General features: G+C 38.6%; 1 protein-coding gene across 3 annotated transcripts in view; it reads right to left on the reverse strand.

The window, feature by feature from the left end:
- KCND3 (potassium voltage-gated channel subfamily D member 3) overlaps positions 1-17,588 on the reverse strand; it is a 688,984-nt gene that overhangs the window by 10,386 nt on the left and 661,010 nt on the right. For 2 of the 3 annotated variants that reach the window (XM_077481534.1, XM_077481536.1), the window contains exons 7-8: positions 5,955-6,011; positions 2,803-3,050 (exon numbers count right to left, since the gene is read on the reverse strand). In XM_077481534.1, coding sequence (XP_077337660.1) covers positions 2,803-3,050; positions 5,955-6,011 — 305 coding nt within the window. The remainder of the gene's footprint in view (positions 1-2,802; positions 3,051-5,954; positions 6,012-17,588) is intronic. The other variant, XM_077481535.1, reaches the window with a different exon arrangement.

Below are 17,588 nucleotides of genomic sequence, written 5' to 3' on the forward strand. Positions count from 1 at the left end.
ACCTGTTTCACTACCTTAGTAATTACTACAGCTGTTTCATCTGAGGGAAATCCTGAAAACATGATCCGTCGGGGCGCCTTGAGGACCGGAGTTGAGAAACACTGCTATACTGTATGGTTTAAACTGTGTTTTGTGAGAGAACATTATTTTGCTAATGCTGAACTAGATAGCAAAGTTAAAAAAACATAATTCTTCACCTTTTTCAATACTAATTATTGCAGATATATTTTAAAAAAAAATGAACGTATGCACTGACCTTTTAATTATAGTCCATGTAATCTAGCCAGCGCTAACTATAATCCTATAGATCAGGTAGTATATAATAGTTACAATTTTTGTGTAGTGCATAAAGTGTCCCAATCCCTCCTAAACTAGGTGTCAATCAAAAACAGTTATCAAAGTGATTTTTCACTTGTAAATACTAAACTAAAAAAACCTACTAAGCAAAGTAAAAGTTATACAGTGACTAGTTTTTCACTAAATAAAATGTGCATAGGAGCATAGTAAATGTGTGAATAATACGGGCATGCTGAAGGGTTAAAAATGGTAGTAAAGTGTAAAAAAAAATAAAAATAAAAATAATGATAATCCGTATGGGGAGAAGGTTATCTAAAGCCCAGGGCAAACATGCCAAACTGCACCCCCCACGATGTTTAGGATTATGTGTCAGAAAACCTCCCCCCCAAAAAGAAATTAGCACTAAGCATTTGGTCTTATCCTATGCTCTATGTTGCAGTTGTTCTGCTTACTGCTAGAAGGTGTCACTGGTACCCATGGCAAAAGAGTGAGATGTCCCGAAGCATCAGGCTATAAATATTTATGTTCCTTCTAACCAATAACTAGGAGGATTATTGCCGGAGTTGCAGGCTGGGAGACGACATAATAAATATTTGTCAGCTGACCTTGTGAGCTCCCTTTCCCCTAGGCTTTGGCCTGGGGAAGATGTGTGATCCAGTTAGGCCTTTGATCTAAGAGCCCTTTGCATGTACCTGGCTTAAGGCTTGGTACTAATTGAAGCTTGCCTGTCCAGGTTGGTCCTCCTGTTGGAGGTTTTGGTTGCAATGTGCCTTGCAGACGAGGAGTGTATGGAAGATGGAAGATGACACCTGGGATGGTGACTTTGTTGCTGGAGACCCTAGGGACAAGGAACTTGCAGAGAAGCTGGAGGCTCATCTTAAATGAGCTTAGAGCCATGCATCATTCACTGAACCTTCTATTCACAAGCTGATTAATTAAGATATACTCCACTGAGTAAGGTAGATATCAGATAACTCATGTATTTAATATTTTTTTTTTCTGTATGCTCTTCTGCTTCTTTACTTTGCAATGAGCAGGCTGGAGTGTATTTTGACCTCTGCAGTGGAAGTCAAAATATGGCTATGCCTATCTGGCAGGATTGCCATTATAAACCATGTGGTCATTACCCTTTAGCACCTCATTTGTTATATAAAATAAGCTATTAGGATTTGAGCACAGACATCTCTCCATTTTTATTGCAATGTGCAGGTCACCAACCAGTCCCAGGTCTATAGCTCTCCTCCAACTATGTATGTTTGACTCAAATTGCCAATATAGGTCTATTAAAGTAAGCTCTAAGCAAGTATTTGGCATTTTGCATAGCCGAGTAGGGACTGGAAAGAGGGAACCCTTTGACACAGTTGGGCAGCTTAAACATGTATTGCAAAATAGAATCTCTGTTTATATGCAAAATTACTAAAAACGAGTAAAGGCAAGGGTTTTACTACAAGAATTAAAAGACTGCAGATAATACAGAAATGTAAAATTGGCTGGCAGGAAGCCAATTTTGATGGCTGACCTAAAATAGATCACAAAATAAAATAAAAAGGCAAAAAAAGCCCTCAATAACAACAACATAAAAAGCAAAGTCAACAAAGGGATTCATTTCCCAAAGAGCTAGCAATCAGAATTAAAGTACAGTTTCCTAACTGACCCTATTTTCTCCCTTTGCAGTTTGTCAGCTTTCCCTACAATGGCTGCCAATTTACTGACACTGTGGCAGCTCTGTGTCCCCTCTTTTATAGTGAAGAAACTGGCTTAAAGAACACGTTCCCTTTTTATAAAAAAAATAATAAATGCACATTTTTTTCCAGATAAAAAATTGTGGACACTTTTTTTTTTTTGGAGCCAGAGAACCATTGCACCAGCAATCAGCAGATTGCTGGTGCCATGCAGGTCTCCAGCAGATCTGCCAGTGTATCTTTGTGCCCATACATCCCGTATGGGCAAGCATATACAATGCGACAGGAAGAGAGAATGAACTACCACGGTGCTCTGCAGCACCATCATAGTTCATTGAAAACTACAAGCTGACAACTGCAAAGGCTGCCAGACCTTGTATTATTCCATTCACAGGACACTGACTGAGTGACACGGCTGGGTGGGCAGAGACCCGCTCGGCCCGGGTTTTTTTTTTTTTTTTAATTGTGACAACTAGTGGGGAGAAGATCCTGCTAGCTGTCAGACTGAGGATTGGGGTGGTGCAGGGGGCAGTCCGCTCATAACATGTTACACCCCAAACATGGGTGTAACATGTTACGAAAGGTGAACTTCTCCTTTAACCAAAAGGTCTCTTACTAAACCTTCTGCTGGCTATAGTTCAAAGGCCATGCAGTGCAATATACTTTAAAAAGATTCTCCCAGGTGAATTTATGCATAAAGTTGCTGGGACTGCAAATCTTGAATCTGGAGGATTTACCTCGAACCCATAGTAGCTGCAAACCCAAACTTAATCCCTAGTCTACAGTACAATTCCTGTTCAGCACCTCCTGTGCACAGCCTTACCTTGTAGTTAGTGATGGTTGATCGCCACACTGGATGTGGATAGTGCTGAGCTCTTGCATGCTACGTAGCCTTGTGGCGGGCACATTGGAATTGGGGAGGTGTGTTGTCTTCTTGTTCCGTCGAGAGCAGCAGGACGTAGAGACCCCATGATGACTGGACAGTGATGGGCTACGACTTGATGGGTAGTTCTGCATGGGGCTCTCCCTGCAGTTCTGTTCAAACATCTGTTCATCCATGAACTCATGATTCTGTGGATAAGCAAGGACAAGATAAATATGGATGTATTAGGAATGCAAAACCTTGCCGTGGGATCAGTGTGCAAAAGCATTCTCAAGTGAGTCTGTGTCTTTTCGCTCCTAGTTCAATTTATATTGTGATAGATGGTGATAATAAGACACCAGTAAAGAGCATTAATCTATGCATGTAATCTATCTCTGAAGCCAGGTTCCCATCTGCAGTATATCCGAGATTCCTGATGGGTATGTCATTCTCAGCACCACCAGTTCCACCCCACTTGTTTTGTGTAGAAATTTGCTGATGGAAAACTGACACAGGTATACTGTAGAATGCCTTGCATACTTCGTAATAGTCTGTCAAGGAATTTGTATTATTCCCTGCTTTTATTGTTAAATACAATACCAAGCATAAGCACGTAAAAAGCACAGAAATGTAGCTGACCTTTGGAACAACATGTCCAGCTTTGCTTATATTTGATATTCATTAGCGGCTAAGTAGTTTAAAGCATTATTACATAACTATAGTCTTTACTTTTACAGTCAGACAAAACATCAGGTTTACAACACCTTAATGGATTTCTGAAATTCTGATATATTTTTACGTGGTAATGTAGAAAAGAAAGGTATTCCTTTGTAACTATAACACCAATAAGATTACACTATACTTTTTTTTATGGTAAGAACAAAACTAAAAATTGCAATAACCTTGCCTGAGTATACTTTTGTAGTTTTAATGCACTGACATTACTTTTCATTGAAAAAAGTAAACTCTCTAAAAATAATAATAACATTTCCTCCCCAGCACTTCCATAACTTTTTTTCTGCCTACTGTGCAGTATTCCTGTTATGAGGCTGTATTGCATGAGTGGAAAAAGCAATACATAATTTCTTACCCAAGGATATAATATGAATGTCTCCTGATTTAGCTGGTAATATGAAGGCATGTCTATAGTTTACCCCCCCCCCCCCCCAACTTGTGTAAATATCCTAGGCTAACTAATCTTTGAGAAGAATTTATGGTGAACAAAGGATTTCCATAAGTGATCCTCATTGTTCTTGCAAGAGAAGACCACGGTTAACATATATGTCTCCTGATTTAGCATGAGGGCATGTCTGTGGGTTACCCTCCACCTTGTACAGGTGTACCAGGCAAACTAATCTTGGAGAAAAGAAACCATTGTGCACTATGGTTTTTCATAAGTGATCTCCATTGTTCCTCTGAAATAAGGCCATGATTAAAGTATAGTTTAACCCCAGAAATGAGCTACTCTTATTTGCTCTGTTTTGGTCTGTTAAATATACTACTGAAAGCATTTTGTTATATCTGTTCAAAAGAAACCCACCAGAAATCTTGTGAGCCAATAACTTCCTGTTCTCTCTGCCTTGGGTACACTGTTATTAGTTTGCTTTATTACCAGTTTTCTCTGTGCATCACAGACCACCCACATGTTAAGGAGAAGAGAAAATGGGGATGTGTTCTGAAGTCCCAGACATTTGCAATCCTATAGTGGCAATGCCAATTCTTCCTAAAATTGAGTACAGTGAGTGTTGGCACTCTAAACAGTAAGTTTGCTAGATGGCTTTCCATGATAAATATAAAGAAAAGCTTCCCAATAGATAACAAATGCAGTCACCACATCTAAGGACTGGTGAGCTGCGATAGGTTACTTTTTTGTTGTTGGGCTTAGATATACTTTAAGGTAAAGCTGGTTATACACTAGTAGATTTTTAAAAGAAACTTCGTACAAAAATTTGTATGAAAATTTTGAGCACACATGACAAATGTCATTCAAAAGTAGTTTTTTTTTTTTTTTTTTTTGCTTTTTACATTTAATTTTAGAACCAATAGACTTTATCGAACAAAAACCACATACCGTACACGGTTAGATTTCCATTAGTTCAAAAACATTTTTATCTCACTAATTCAAATGTTCTCGTCACCGTGGTTAAAAATAAACACCACTGACTGCATTAACAATTATAAAATTGAACAAAGTTTCATAAACAAGTGTGTGCGAAAATTCTCAGCACATTCAGGGGTTGACAAATGTTGTTCAAATGTAATTCTAAATAAGTAACAATTAGAAAGTCTAAAATTTTTAAAATCAAACATTTAAAAAAAAAAAAAATTCTACTAGTGTGTGGTTAGCTCAAGCCTGCACAGGCCATAAACATGCAAGCCCAGCCAATAAAATCATGTTTATGACCTGATTGATTTAGACAATGATTCTTCAGTGATCATATCTTCCTGTTGCCTTCTTATGTCTGAGGGTACCTCAAAAGAGTGGCAGATTAGGAACCAGCAGGCACTTTAAATAAGTCACGGTAAATGTTCTTTCAAAAGTGCTTAAAAAAAGAGCATGCTGTATTTTTAGGCCCACTAGCCCATTAGGTTTACCCAGCGTTCTCTGTTATTCAATAACCCAACACTCTGGTGAACAGAGATTCAGGTTAGATCTTACAGGTTACATCTGGTACAGGACACAGACAAATACATTACAAACCAGAGGTGGATTACCATTTAAGCAACTAAAAACCAAGAGTGGGCATTTTCACTGGTTCATTTTTTTATATTTTTCTTGTTCAAAGTAGCAAATATATCTTTCCTATCCTTGAAGGTACAGTGTAATGAATCCCTTGAGGTTGCGTGTGCAGTCACAGCTTTCCCATGGAAGAGGACCGTTCTTGGGTACCACAGTCGGAAAGAGGTCTATAGCACCAATGCAACTAGTAGTTCACTTTCATTTAGTCTCAAGGCTAAAATTTAAACACTTTATTCATTTTTATTTTTACTGGCTAATAGCCCATAAAACTTTTTTATTCTGCTAGCACTAGTAAGAAAAATAGGAAGAGTGAACCTGTCAATTTGCCCATTCTCACTTAAAATAAACATGTATTGAAAAAGAAAATAAATACCTTCATAGTGGAAGTTCGTACAGATAACAGGGGATCATCCACAAGATAGGACAATCCCTACAGGATAACATGCCGACAAAAGATAAGAACACGATTGATTGTAACATTCCAGCATTCCAATCCTCAGCACCAACATTCAAAATTGCACATGCCAGTTTTTAGAGAACTAGGAGACTCTTTGTAGAAGTACCTTAACCAGTGACTTTATGATTTTTGTTCTTAGGGTGGAGGGAATAAATATTAAGATTAGAATTAAATATTCAGATTATTATTTATGAACTGCCATTTCAGCTTTTCTTGCAAATATGTGGCATTAAATATCTAAGTGTATGCATCAATTTCAATTTTTGATTTCTTGAATCTCACCAACATATTAGGTAAACATCTAGTCTGTAAATGAGGATAATCAGTGTAGTTCTACTTTAATGTCCATTATCAGTTGCGGGTTTTGCTGTTTACCTTGGTCTGCTGGTGTATAACAAATTTAACTGCTCTACTGCACATTCTAGGTGAGTGCATTTGGTGTGCATCTTAAACTGTGGAATGCCCTTTTCAGTCCACCCTCTGTAGCTCAGTTACATACTTGTGACATTAAAGCAGTCGCCTTGTTCTCAAAAACATAGTTATGATTCATAGTAATTTTCATAAATGACAAAATGATAAGTGTTGGTTTGAGAATTGTCTCCCTTCTGCATTTCAGTTCTTGAACCTGATTTATGAAAACTGATGAAAAATATTTTTATTTTTATACCTGCTGTCGTTTTAAGTGCAGGCTAGAACCAGCCTCAGTATCAGTACTACTACCTATCCTTATGCTTTGCACCACATGGATGCTTAGGTGGCAAGGCTTCTTGTGCCCACTATGAAACATCAGGAAAAATCATTTCACATCAGAGCAGTGTAGAACTGGCATATTTATGATATTGTATATTTCATATGTACTTGTTGACAAAAGTCCATTTTGCAGCCAAGGTACACACCTCCCAACTTTTTGACATGTGAACGAGGGACACCTATTGGCAAAAGTATGTGGGCATTGAACACACACAATCTGTCACACCCCCTTAACCGCCTCAATACAGGGCACTTATACCCCCTCCCTGCCCAGGCCATTTTTCAGCTTTCAGTGCTGTCAGACTTTGAATGACAATTGTGTAGTCATGCTACACTGTAACCATGTGAAATGTTTTATCATTTTATTCACACAAATAGAGCTTTCTTTTGGTGGTATTTAATTGTTTCTGGGTTTTTTATTTTTTCCTAAAAAGAAAAAGAAAAAAAAAAAGACCAAAAATGTTGGAAAAAAAGGTTTTCCTTAGTTTCTCTCAGTAAATTTTGTAAAAAAGTACTTTTTCTCCTTCACTGATGGGCACTGATGAGGAGGCACGAATATTCAGCGCTTATGGGTACTGATAGGTGGCACTGATATGTGGCACTAATGGGTGGCACTGGTGGGCACTTTGCACATATAGGCAGCATTGGTGGGCACAGATAGGCGGATGAAAGGTTTAGCACTGGGAAACACTTTTTGAAAGACGAATAGTGCATTTTATATACAACGTCATCAGACCAAAATGAGGGACAAATAAGGAGGAAAAAGGAACAGAGGGACTTTGTTCTAAATCAGGAAAAAATCAGGGACACTTAGAAGCTATGAAGATGAGTTGTGCACTGTCAAGCTGTAAAAGTTTTGTGTAAAGCTGCATTTACACCTACTGTTGTAGATACAGGTCTGACCTGAATAAAAGGAATAAACTCTTTTTAAGGTTGAGCCTAAAGTATATATGTAGGGAATGTGGAAAGAGATGGTCAGCATAAATGGTTTGTCTCAACACTCTTAACAGATACTATGTAGCAGAGCTTGTTTAAAAAATAAAATAAAATACTTAGGGTCCTTTCACTGCTCAGTTTTTGATGCACCTTTTGGTGTTTTTAAAGGGATACATTTTTCGTGCATTTTTTTCTGCTTTTAATACTATGGCACACACCGATTCGCTGCTGGAGCCATGCGTTTTGTAAAAGTCCTATATGCTGCATTTTTGGTGCATGTTTAACACCAAAAACACACCTTCCTATTGAAATTAATAGAAAATATATCAAAAACACAATGCAGTTGTGTTTTTGGTATGCTTTTTGAGTGACATGTCCATGTTTCGGAGGTGCATTCTGGGAGTCAAGCAACCTGAAAAGGCATCAAAAATGCATGTGCATTTTTACCACTATTTTTTTTAGCGGAGCAGTGGGAAAGGGCCCTTACTGGCTGGATCCCCAGGTGAAAATAAAAGTGAGAGCCTAAAAAAGAAAATGCAACAAGAATTGGTAAGCTGTAATATAATAAATGTTTGCTCTTGGGTTTAATACCAGTTTAAAGAACATTTTCTAAAGGTATGAAAGTGTATAAGTAGTGTACTGAAATTTGCGAATTTTACCTTGACTCATACTGTACGCATGCCCACTAGAGGGAGCCTTTATTCATCTGTATACAGTATTCAAAATGTGGTGCCATAAGCAAGCTAATGCAGAAGTAAAACATTAATATTTATATGGTAGAACATACGATTATTACTCTGAATATTGATTAATTGAAATATTCAGGATATCGTCTTATATTAATTCTGATCACAGCAATTTATGGTAATTTCAAATACTTTCAACCAGCTTTTGATTGCAGAAGCAAAATGGATCAATGTACCAACAGTTTAATAATTTATATCTATATGGCAGGGATAGCAGACGGTAGAACATGGTTGACATATTTACAGAATTTCTTGCATTCTCAGCATTAGAGTTTAGAAACTGACTGTTATTGACAGTAGAGAAAGTGAGATTCTGTCTTGGGTAGGGAAACAATTTGACTTTCTAGCTATCGGTTTCAATAGTTTGACTCTTTGATATACAAATGCAAATGTTGTGCATGCAAGAAAAGTAACTTTTGTCCCATCTGTGAAGACAAGACCTTAGGTCCCAGCTTCCTGTGTATTTTTAATGTTGTTCTGGAGGAAGCATGAAAACACCCTGTCCCTGCTGTACAGTTTTTTTTTGTTTTTTTTTAAACATAAGAGGCTATTTGTGATATTCTTAAAAATTTCAAGCGTACTTTGGAAATTTAACTTTTTAGCTGTCTCTAAGGAGGAACTGTTACCAATAACAAAAATTCCGGGGGGGGGGGGGGAATTTTAGTTGTGAGGCGGGATGTAAAGCCACCCTTCTCCCACTGATCACTGACCACCAATATAAGGGCATCCTTTTCTCACTGATCACCGTTCTAGAGGACTACTCTTCCACTGAGCACCAATGCAGTGTAATTGGACACTTCTTTGACCACCGATGCAAGCAATCATTTCTCTAACCACCAACCAGCAATTTTAAAGAATGCTACAATTTTGACTTTTTGGGTTTTTCTTGTGATCATTTGTTTAAGAAGGCGAAGTAGGACACCTTCTTATTCAGGGTCGTGTTACCACTAGGTGAACTAGGCAGCCGGCTAGGGTGCAGCCACGGCATGTCCTAACAAGACAGCGGCATGTACATATCTGATCTCCTGCAGCTGCTGAATGCCAACTTCTCCTCCTCTCAATCCCAAAGGCAATCAGTGAATGTAGGAAGGAAATGGAGAGGATAGGTTCCTCTATATGGCACCACTCTTATCCAGGTCCTGCTGCTCCACTGATCTTCCGGCCCGCTGTTTCCTTTCTCCCGGCCCACTGTTTCCTCTCTTGGTCCCCCTCGTCCCCCAGCTCTGCCGGCTTGCCTCATCTCCCCTCCCACCAGCTGCTGCAGGGGATCTGTCAGTGTTCAGTATTACTCGCTGACTCAGTTATGAATTATAAACAAAAACTGAGTTATAGTAAACTGTTATGAAGTTTTAGTTTATGAATGAATGAATGGGAAGCCTCTGTACAGTTTTATTCCTGTTCATTCATTCTGTGCTGCTGAGGCTACAGATATAGAGGTTAAGGGTGCCCTCAACCTCCTTTCTCTGTCTCAAAAGTGAAACATCAAAAGGTCTGTTTAGACTTCTGATATTTTACCAAAGCTCTTCAACAGTGGGTCCTAAAAAGATAATAAATAGTAAAATAAATAAAATGTTAAATTATTAAAAAAATAAACAACTACTGACACCAATTGAGTGAAGCTGGCTAAAAAGAACTAAAAGGTATTGAGAAACCGTTAGCTGTCATTATTTGGCATTTTAGAGTGAGCAGCCCATTTTTTGTTCCACTGATGTTCCCCACACACTGTGTCAACATTCCGCATACTGCTGCAGGATTGGATGATGTTAGCTGGTGTAAAGTTCGGGGGACCAGCTAGATCGCAGGACACAGGCTTTTCACTCAAAAGGAGGTTTATTGAACTTAAATAGCTTTACAGCAGCAAAAACAAAAGAAAGGGATTTCAGTCTCACCAACTTGCAAAGCCCAGAATTGCTATCGCAGTCAACCAGTCCTTAGTTTCTGTTGCAGGTAGCTTCCCCTGCCAGGAAGCTTCCAGGCAGGACACTGCTGTTCACTTTTGTTGCTGCAAACAAGACACCATCTCCTCTACACTCCTCCACACCCATCTACAACTTCCTGTCTTGTTTTAAACCCGCTTCCTCTGACAGGTGAGTTAACCCTTTTTGTTCCCTTAAAGGGACCACAGTCCAAATAGAGGGGAAACATAGTGTCCTTCCAGGACCCCGCCACGGCGTCCTGTACATTGGAGAATTTTGACAGTTTAAAATTTTTAAAAACAGTAGAAAATATTTAAAAGCAACAAAACGTTAAAGTGTTATTTTTTTGGAGGTGGTGGGGGGGGTTTCAAGTAGCTGGTCTTGCCTAGTGCGCAACATATACTATTATTTCTACTAATTATACTAATGCATCATAAGCTGTAGATAAAATATTTTTAGCAGAGATTCCCTACAACATATTGCTTTATGATAAAAAAGACTACAAAACTATGAATGTTAACAAAATCTGGTGCCCAAGGTTGCTATGACCCCCTATTTTATAGATTGTTAGTCACTTGTAGTGGTCTTAATCTGGTCATTGCCTACAATATTTTTTTAAAAACTGGCGATATGTTTCAATCAAGTAGCTATTTAAATAAGGCAACAGCTATCTTGGGCCCCAGGACTTTTAGTGAGTCACATCTCAGACATATATAAAATGTATTTACATACTTTTAAAAACAACAAATCATATATAGATTAATAGTAGAAAATACATATTTATTGCTACACATAATTCAATAGAGAAACCTTTACAATGAACCTGGATGGTCCATATTAATATCCTCCATTAACCCGAAAAATCTGTTATAGCATTCTCAATGTGTTTCGCAAGGAAAACCTTGCTTCTTCAGGAGAAGCACAGAGGAGTATCTGGAGATAAAGAACACATAAAAGCGAAGAAACAAAAAAATAAAAATAAAAAAAATGATCAGACCTCACGTTATCAACTTTTAAGTAACACTACATCGAGGTGGAGGCTGGCTACTACCTTCTTCAATCGTAAGTCGATAATGTGAGGTCTGATAATTTTTTTTCTTTGCTGATGTTTTTTTTTACTTATATGTGTTCTTTATCTCCAGATTCGCATCTGTGCTTCTCCTGAAGAAGCGAGGTTTTTGTTGTGAAACGCGTTGAGAGTGCAAGCACAGATTTTTCAGGTTGATGGTGGATATTAATATGGACTGTCCAGGTTCAATGTAAAAGTTCCTCTATTAAATTATGTGTAGCATTAAATATGTATATTCTACTAATGTAATGTTTAGTTTGTTATTTTTAAATGTATGTAAATACATTTTCTTATGTTTTATATATGTCAGAGGTGTGACTCACTAAAAGTCCCGCAGTCCCAAGATAGCTGTTGTATAAATACTAATTGGGACTAAGACACCGCCTCCCGTTTACCCATCTCATTCCAGCTTATTTTCTTTATTATTTATTTAAATAAGGCCTCTTGAAGACAACCATTCTGATCAGGTCTACCTTTCAGTTCTTTATCAATGAAGACAGACACAGTTTTTGTTTTATCCAGCTGTATTTACATCCAAGTAAAAGATATAACACCAACATGTCAGAAAAAGAAAATCAAAAACAGAATCACTGAGATGCAAATAGGATCACTCCCCTCCTAATTTCATCAGGTGTAGCTAATCACCTTTTCAATGGCACACAAAGCCATTTGACTTTCAAATGTGATCAACTGTGGTCATTTTGATTAGTTCAGCATGGAAACAGCTTTCCTGGAGCATTTTAGTTCCTGGTAGTGCAACTGAAGCAAACAGTGGGTGGCAAGGCACTGTCAAAAGATCTCTGGGATAAAGTTGTGGACAAGCATAAGTCAATAGATGGATACAGAAAAAAATCAAAGCCTAGAAGCACAGTGATGTCTATTATTAATGTACCGGGTGACATTTGGGATCAAATGTCACATGCATTATAAATGTAATTTTAGCCCGTGAGGGGTCCCGGTCACGGGGTGTTCGACATCCCGCAACATGTTCCTGTCAGTGGCCCCTGGTAGACCCATCTGGTCTGGGGTAGGGATCCGTCTGTTCCCGAGTCTCAGAACCTGCTGGTCTGAGGCGCTGTAACTGAGGGAGGATTCAAAGTGTCCGGGTGTGCTCTCGGCTTGGAAGGACACCACAGCTCGTGGAAGTGACCGGGGGAGGACTCTTCGGAGGAGGGCCGGCAAGTGGCATCCTGAGAAGTGCCTGGTTACTGAGTTGGGAAGGACATTGATAAATTCACACTTTTCCAGTACCACAAAGGAAGCGGGAAACTTTCCAGGTATGGTTGAAAAAAGGTTCCTGTTCACCTTCAGTTGATTGTTCAAGTTTTGAGTCAACGTGCTGAATGCCATGATCTCTGGCTAGAGGTCTGTTCAGCCTTGAAGTACCCAGCTGCGAGTGGCTACTCTCTGGGTGGAAGTAGAGACTTTGTTAAACCTGCAGTTCAAGGTACCTGGGTTCTTCACCCGTGCCCTCTGTTCCCTAAGAGACTGTGTTTTGTGAAAGTTCTACTGCAAAATAAAACCTTTTGAAAGGACTTTATCTGTGTCAGTATACAAGTCGTTAGGTATCAACCCTGGGAACCCCTAGATGAGGGCGAGCAGGCCAAGAGAAGGTAACCGGCAAGCCCATTCAGTCAAGGCCGCCCTGCAATGGTTTATGGCCGCTACATTAAGAAGTGGGAGGTATTTGATACAACACAGCACTTCTGAAGCAATTGTAGGAATTTGTGACAAAGACTGTTCATTGTGTGCATGTGACAACACTATCACACATTCTCCACAAATGTGGCTTGTATGGGAGGTTTGCTAGATAAAAAAAACAACCTCACAAAGGCCACATGCAGTCACTGTGACGAACACGGGTGTCAGATGCCTGCTGCTCTTACTAACTCATATAAGGACTGGCCAATCTCACACCGCGCTGTCACTAATGTAACAATGCCACTCTCAGCTGCACAAAGATTTTCCAGCTTGCAAGACCACAATCTAGGTAACAGCAGCCTGAGAGCGATTGTCACTGGGCTAATCAAACAATTAACCCTTTAACTGCCACCACTGGCGTTTGTTTACTGAAGTGTCAGAACTGCAACCAATTTAGCATTACAATTATGATTTTAGACTAATCGTCTGTAACACACACTGTCACCACAGACAGGTGTGTTCAGAAAGTTTATCCTATACAGTAGCACTCTTAAGAGACAGGTTCTTGGTTAGCTTGCATTAAGAGCTTAGGGACAAGGTTTCATTATTAAATCCTTATTTTGAATAGTGTTAAAGGTCAAAATTGATGCAAATATATTTACATAAAAATTAGTTTCAAAGAAATAAAGACAACATACAGCCACAGAGTAACAAGACAGCGTGAGAAGAAGAATACTAGCGCAATGTCCTTGGGTTGAACAGAGTTCCGTCAATGAGCCAGATGTCAAAATGGTTCTCAAACTTGGCAGATGTTTCTGATCTGATGGTAAAGGAGAACTGACAACTGTCTTGGCATCTCCTCTTTTCTCTTGGATCAAAGGGGTGGTGACAGATGCTCCTGACCAATAAAACGGTTAAGGAGGGTCCATGGGCTGTCCAGGGTTGATGACAGTATAATGACCCTCCCTTATACACAGTTTTATACCACTATTCTTATGTCCCAATATCTACTGGTTGCATTCTTGAAACTGATAGATTATTGTTCAGCATTTAATTCCGTGTCCAGGGATACTAAACACAGGGTAGCTTAGATAAACGTATCACCCAGGAGGCATCTGACAGCTATCTTAGCATGGTCATGCCTGGACTTAATTGGTTCAGTATGAAATTATACATTCAAATATATACTTTTTATTAATGTGTCATGTTCCTGTCTGAGTTTATGAACCATGTGTGGACTCTTAAGTTTTGAATTGGGCAGGAGTCTCTGAAAGGTCATTGCCTTTTTACGACCCTCATTAAGTCTGAGCATCCTTGGATGGCATGTTATGTATTCTTAATGGATTTGGTTATAGTTTCACGATAAGTCCTGGCAGGATGTCTATTCTGCTGTCCAGGCCTAATTAGTTGTTTACAGCCCTGCACAGGTCCATGCCTAAGATAACGGTTCTTTTGAAGTAAGAAGGAGTCTATGTATCCTATGAAGTAAGGGAGGAGGGAGGGGTTAGGATTACTGCTGCAATTTAACTATTCCACCAAACTGTCATGACTGATATCTGATTTCTGAACAAGATGGCCAATAGCTACAGCTTTTTGTGTGTCTGTGATATCATTACAGTCATGACTAAACTTTGCAAAAATGCACCTTTGCAAATGTAACATTCTGAGGCCATAGGAAAAATGTGTTATGGTCAGATGAGCCTAAAATTAAATTATTTGGCCTCAACGCCAAACGATTTGTCTGCAGGAAATCCAATGCATCTCACCATCCAGATAACACCAATCTTACAGTAAAGCATTAGAGGGTGTAAAATAACCTGTTATGTGGGTGTTTCTCTGCAGCAGGGACTGGAGCACGTGTCAGGATAGAAGAAAAGTGTATGGGGCAAAATACCATAAAATTCTTGAAGAAAATCTGCTGCCATCTGCTAGAAAGTGGTCAATGACAAGAAGATTTACCTTCCAACATGACAATCAAAAATGACCACACAGTGGTTTGAGAAAAGGGCACAGAGGGCTCCTAAAAGGCATTTTTGTTTAAAACGTCCATTTCAGAGGCTCTCCAGACCGTCCGATGCCTAGGATAGCATCGCGTATAGGCTGTCTCTCCTGGATGTAAGCAGAAAGCAGCCAAACACCACCATAACCAGCTTGGAATGCAAGATGGTGCTAGGGCGGACGCGATGTCACACGGAGGATGTATAGGATGTGCTGACGTGGAGTGAGCAGAGAAAAGGTGAATGTTCTTGCATATCTTAGTTGGAGCCCAGACTTAAACCCCATTGAACATTTGTGGAATGACTTAAAGACTACAGTTCACAAACAGTCGCCATAAAATGTAACTGAACTTGAGCAGTTCTGTAAAGAAGAGTGGGCAAATAAAATAAGTCTACGTGTGCAAAGTTAGTAGAGACATATCCCAACAGACTAAAGGCTGTAATTAAAGCAAAAGGTGGCTCAAGAAAATATTGACACAAGGGGGAGGGTTATACTTTTTCCAACTCATTGATTGTGTTTTTATTTTTATTTTTTTATTTTTTCTGACATGTTGGTATTAGACACAGTTTTTGTTTTATCCAGTTGTATTTATCTAAGATATGTCTTCATTTCAGGCTGAGAAGTAAATTGGATGACACTTTTTTATACACGCTGTAATTGGGGTTTTTGAGCAGAGTGTGTGTTTAGGAATATTATTAGGCATTACAAACAGGTAAGCAAAAGGGATTCCCAAATCACCAGGAAAGAGACAAATGAGAGAGGGGTAGACTAGTGCGTTACAGCTAGAAAGAAAATTGAAGCCCTGAGAAGTCAGAGTGGAGGAGATTTACTAAAAATTGGGGAACACGGAATCTGGTACAGCTTTACATATTAACCAATCAGCATCTAAATTCAGAGTGTTCAATTAAGCTTTGACAATAAAACCTAGAAGCAGATTGGTTACTATGCACAGCTGCAGAGTAAATTTAGTAAATGTCCTCCTAGTTTGTTCACAGTAGAGTTCAATTTTGTCTGGAATGCACTTTGTGTGTATAAAAACACCTTAACAATAAATAACAAACAATAGAAAGTGTTTTGCTATAGCTGTGCTCTAAGTGGTATTATAAAATACCTGTTGATAATGTCAGAAATGTAGAGCTGTCCTGTGCACACTTCTGGTGTTATCTCAAGCAGCCTGATTATCCCTTCCAGTTCTTATAATGAGCTATAAATCAATAAATGCTTATGTTGTTGTTATAAATAGAAGTGGCTTGATTCAGTAGTTTAGCAAACAGAAACCTAGGCAGTGCTGACACCACTCAGGCCACAAAAATGCTGTATGTTGTCAGCCCACAGCTACATTTCTGTACTTCCAAGGCCTTAAAACACAGGGAAACGTGCATGAATTGCAGAGATGTGCTGCATACGTTTTTATTTATTTTTTATTTTGTTCTGGAATATACTTGAAGCATAATTACCAGTAAATATCTCAATATTAACATTTGCTTTTCTTAACCTATGCTTGTTTTTTTAAAAAGACGGCTAATCAATTTCCTTTAATGTATCCAAATGAATTTTAGCTACTGATTGCCCCCCCCCTCCCCCCGACTTCTTTTGCTAATTTATTTTATAATAACCATATTAGGAGATTATCTATACCAGATAGGAAAATTGTGTTTAGCTGTATACAAACTAACTTTGGATTACAAAATGAACATCCCACACTTTCCTAATAAACCATGATCTGAATCTGAAGTATTTAGACAAATCTGCTGTTTAGATACGAGAAGGGTGGCAAAAATTATACATTATTCCTTTAGGCTTGATTTTTTAAGTTCTGCACATTTTTCTTTGCAGTCCCTTTTGTAAAGACATCAGTGCTATTTTTCAGTGCTAAATTCATGCTTCCAGAAAGTCAGAACCTTGTTCAGCTAACACATTTTGATTAGAAAAGACTCTTGACATCCAAAGAAGCTTTTTTTCTTATTTAACATCCCTGGAGGTTTATGGATATAGTATGCTGCAGTAGCATGCAGAGTCCAGTCATCACTGGTGGTTTATCCCATACTTAATATTTTTTATTGATACCATTTTTAATGATTTTTGATAACACAAATCTTTAGATAACATCTTCACTGAAGTATTGTTTGTCTTATAGTTTAGATAAAAATGTGTTGAGAGATGTAAATCAAAGCTGAACCAAAGTTTTAAATGGACGGTTAAGCTTAATTATGTTTTGTACTCAACAGGTTTATAGTTGAGGTCTTCAAAAAAATCATTAAGATTTTTTGAACTTGATAAATCCATAAAGGTTACAATGATGTCATTTTTTAACTATAATTGTCTCATGTAATTAGAGTCATTATCAAAATTCTGGTCTTGCTGTGCTATTCTTGGGATTGCTTCCCAAATATTTACTTTGGCCACTTTACGCATTACACTTTAACCCCCTTTGTAGATACTGTGGTCATGACAGGTCTTCTTGCAAGTCCGGCTTAAAAGCCATCCTCCCAAG

This window comes from Lithobates pipiens, unplaced genomic scaffold (genome assembly GCF_037356315.1).
Source record: "Lithobates pipiens isolate NorthernLeopardFrog02 unplaced genomic scaffold, aLitPip1_a1.2 Scaffold_16, whole genome shotgun sequence".
In the NCBI taxonomy this organism is placed as follows: Eukaryota; Metazoa; Chordata; class Amphibia; order Anura; family Ranidae; genus Lithobates; species Lithobates pipiens.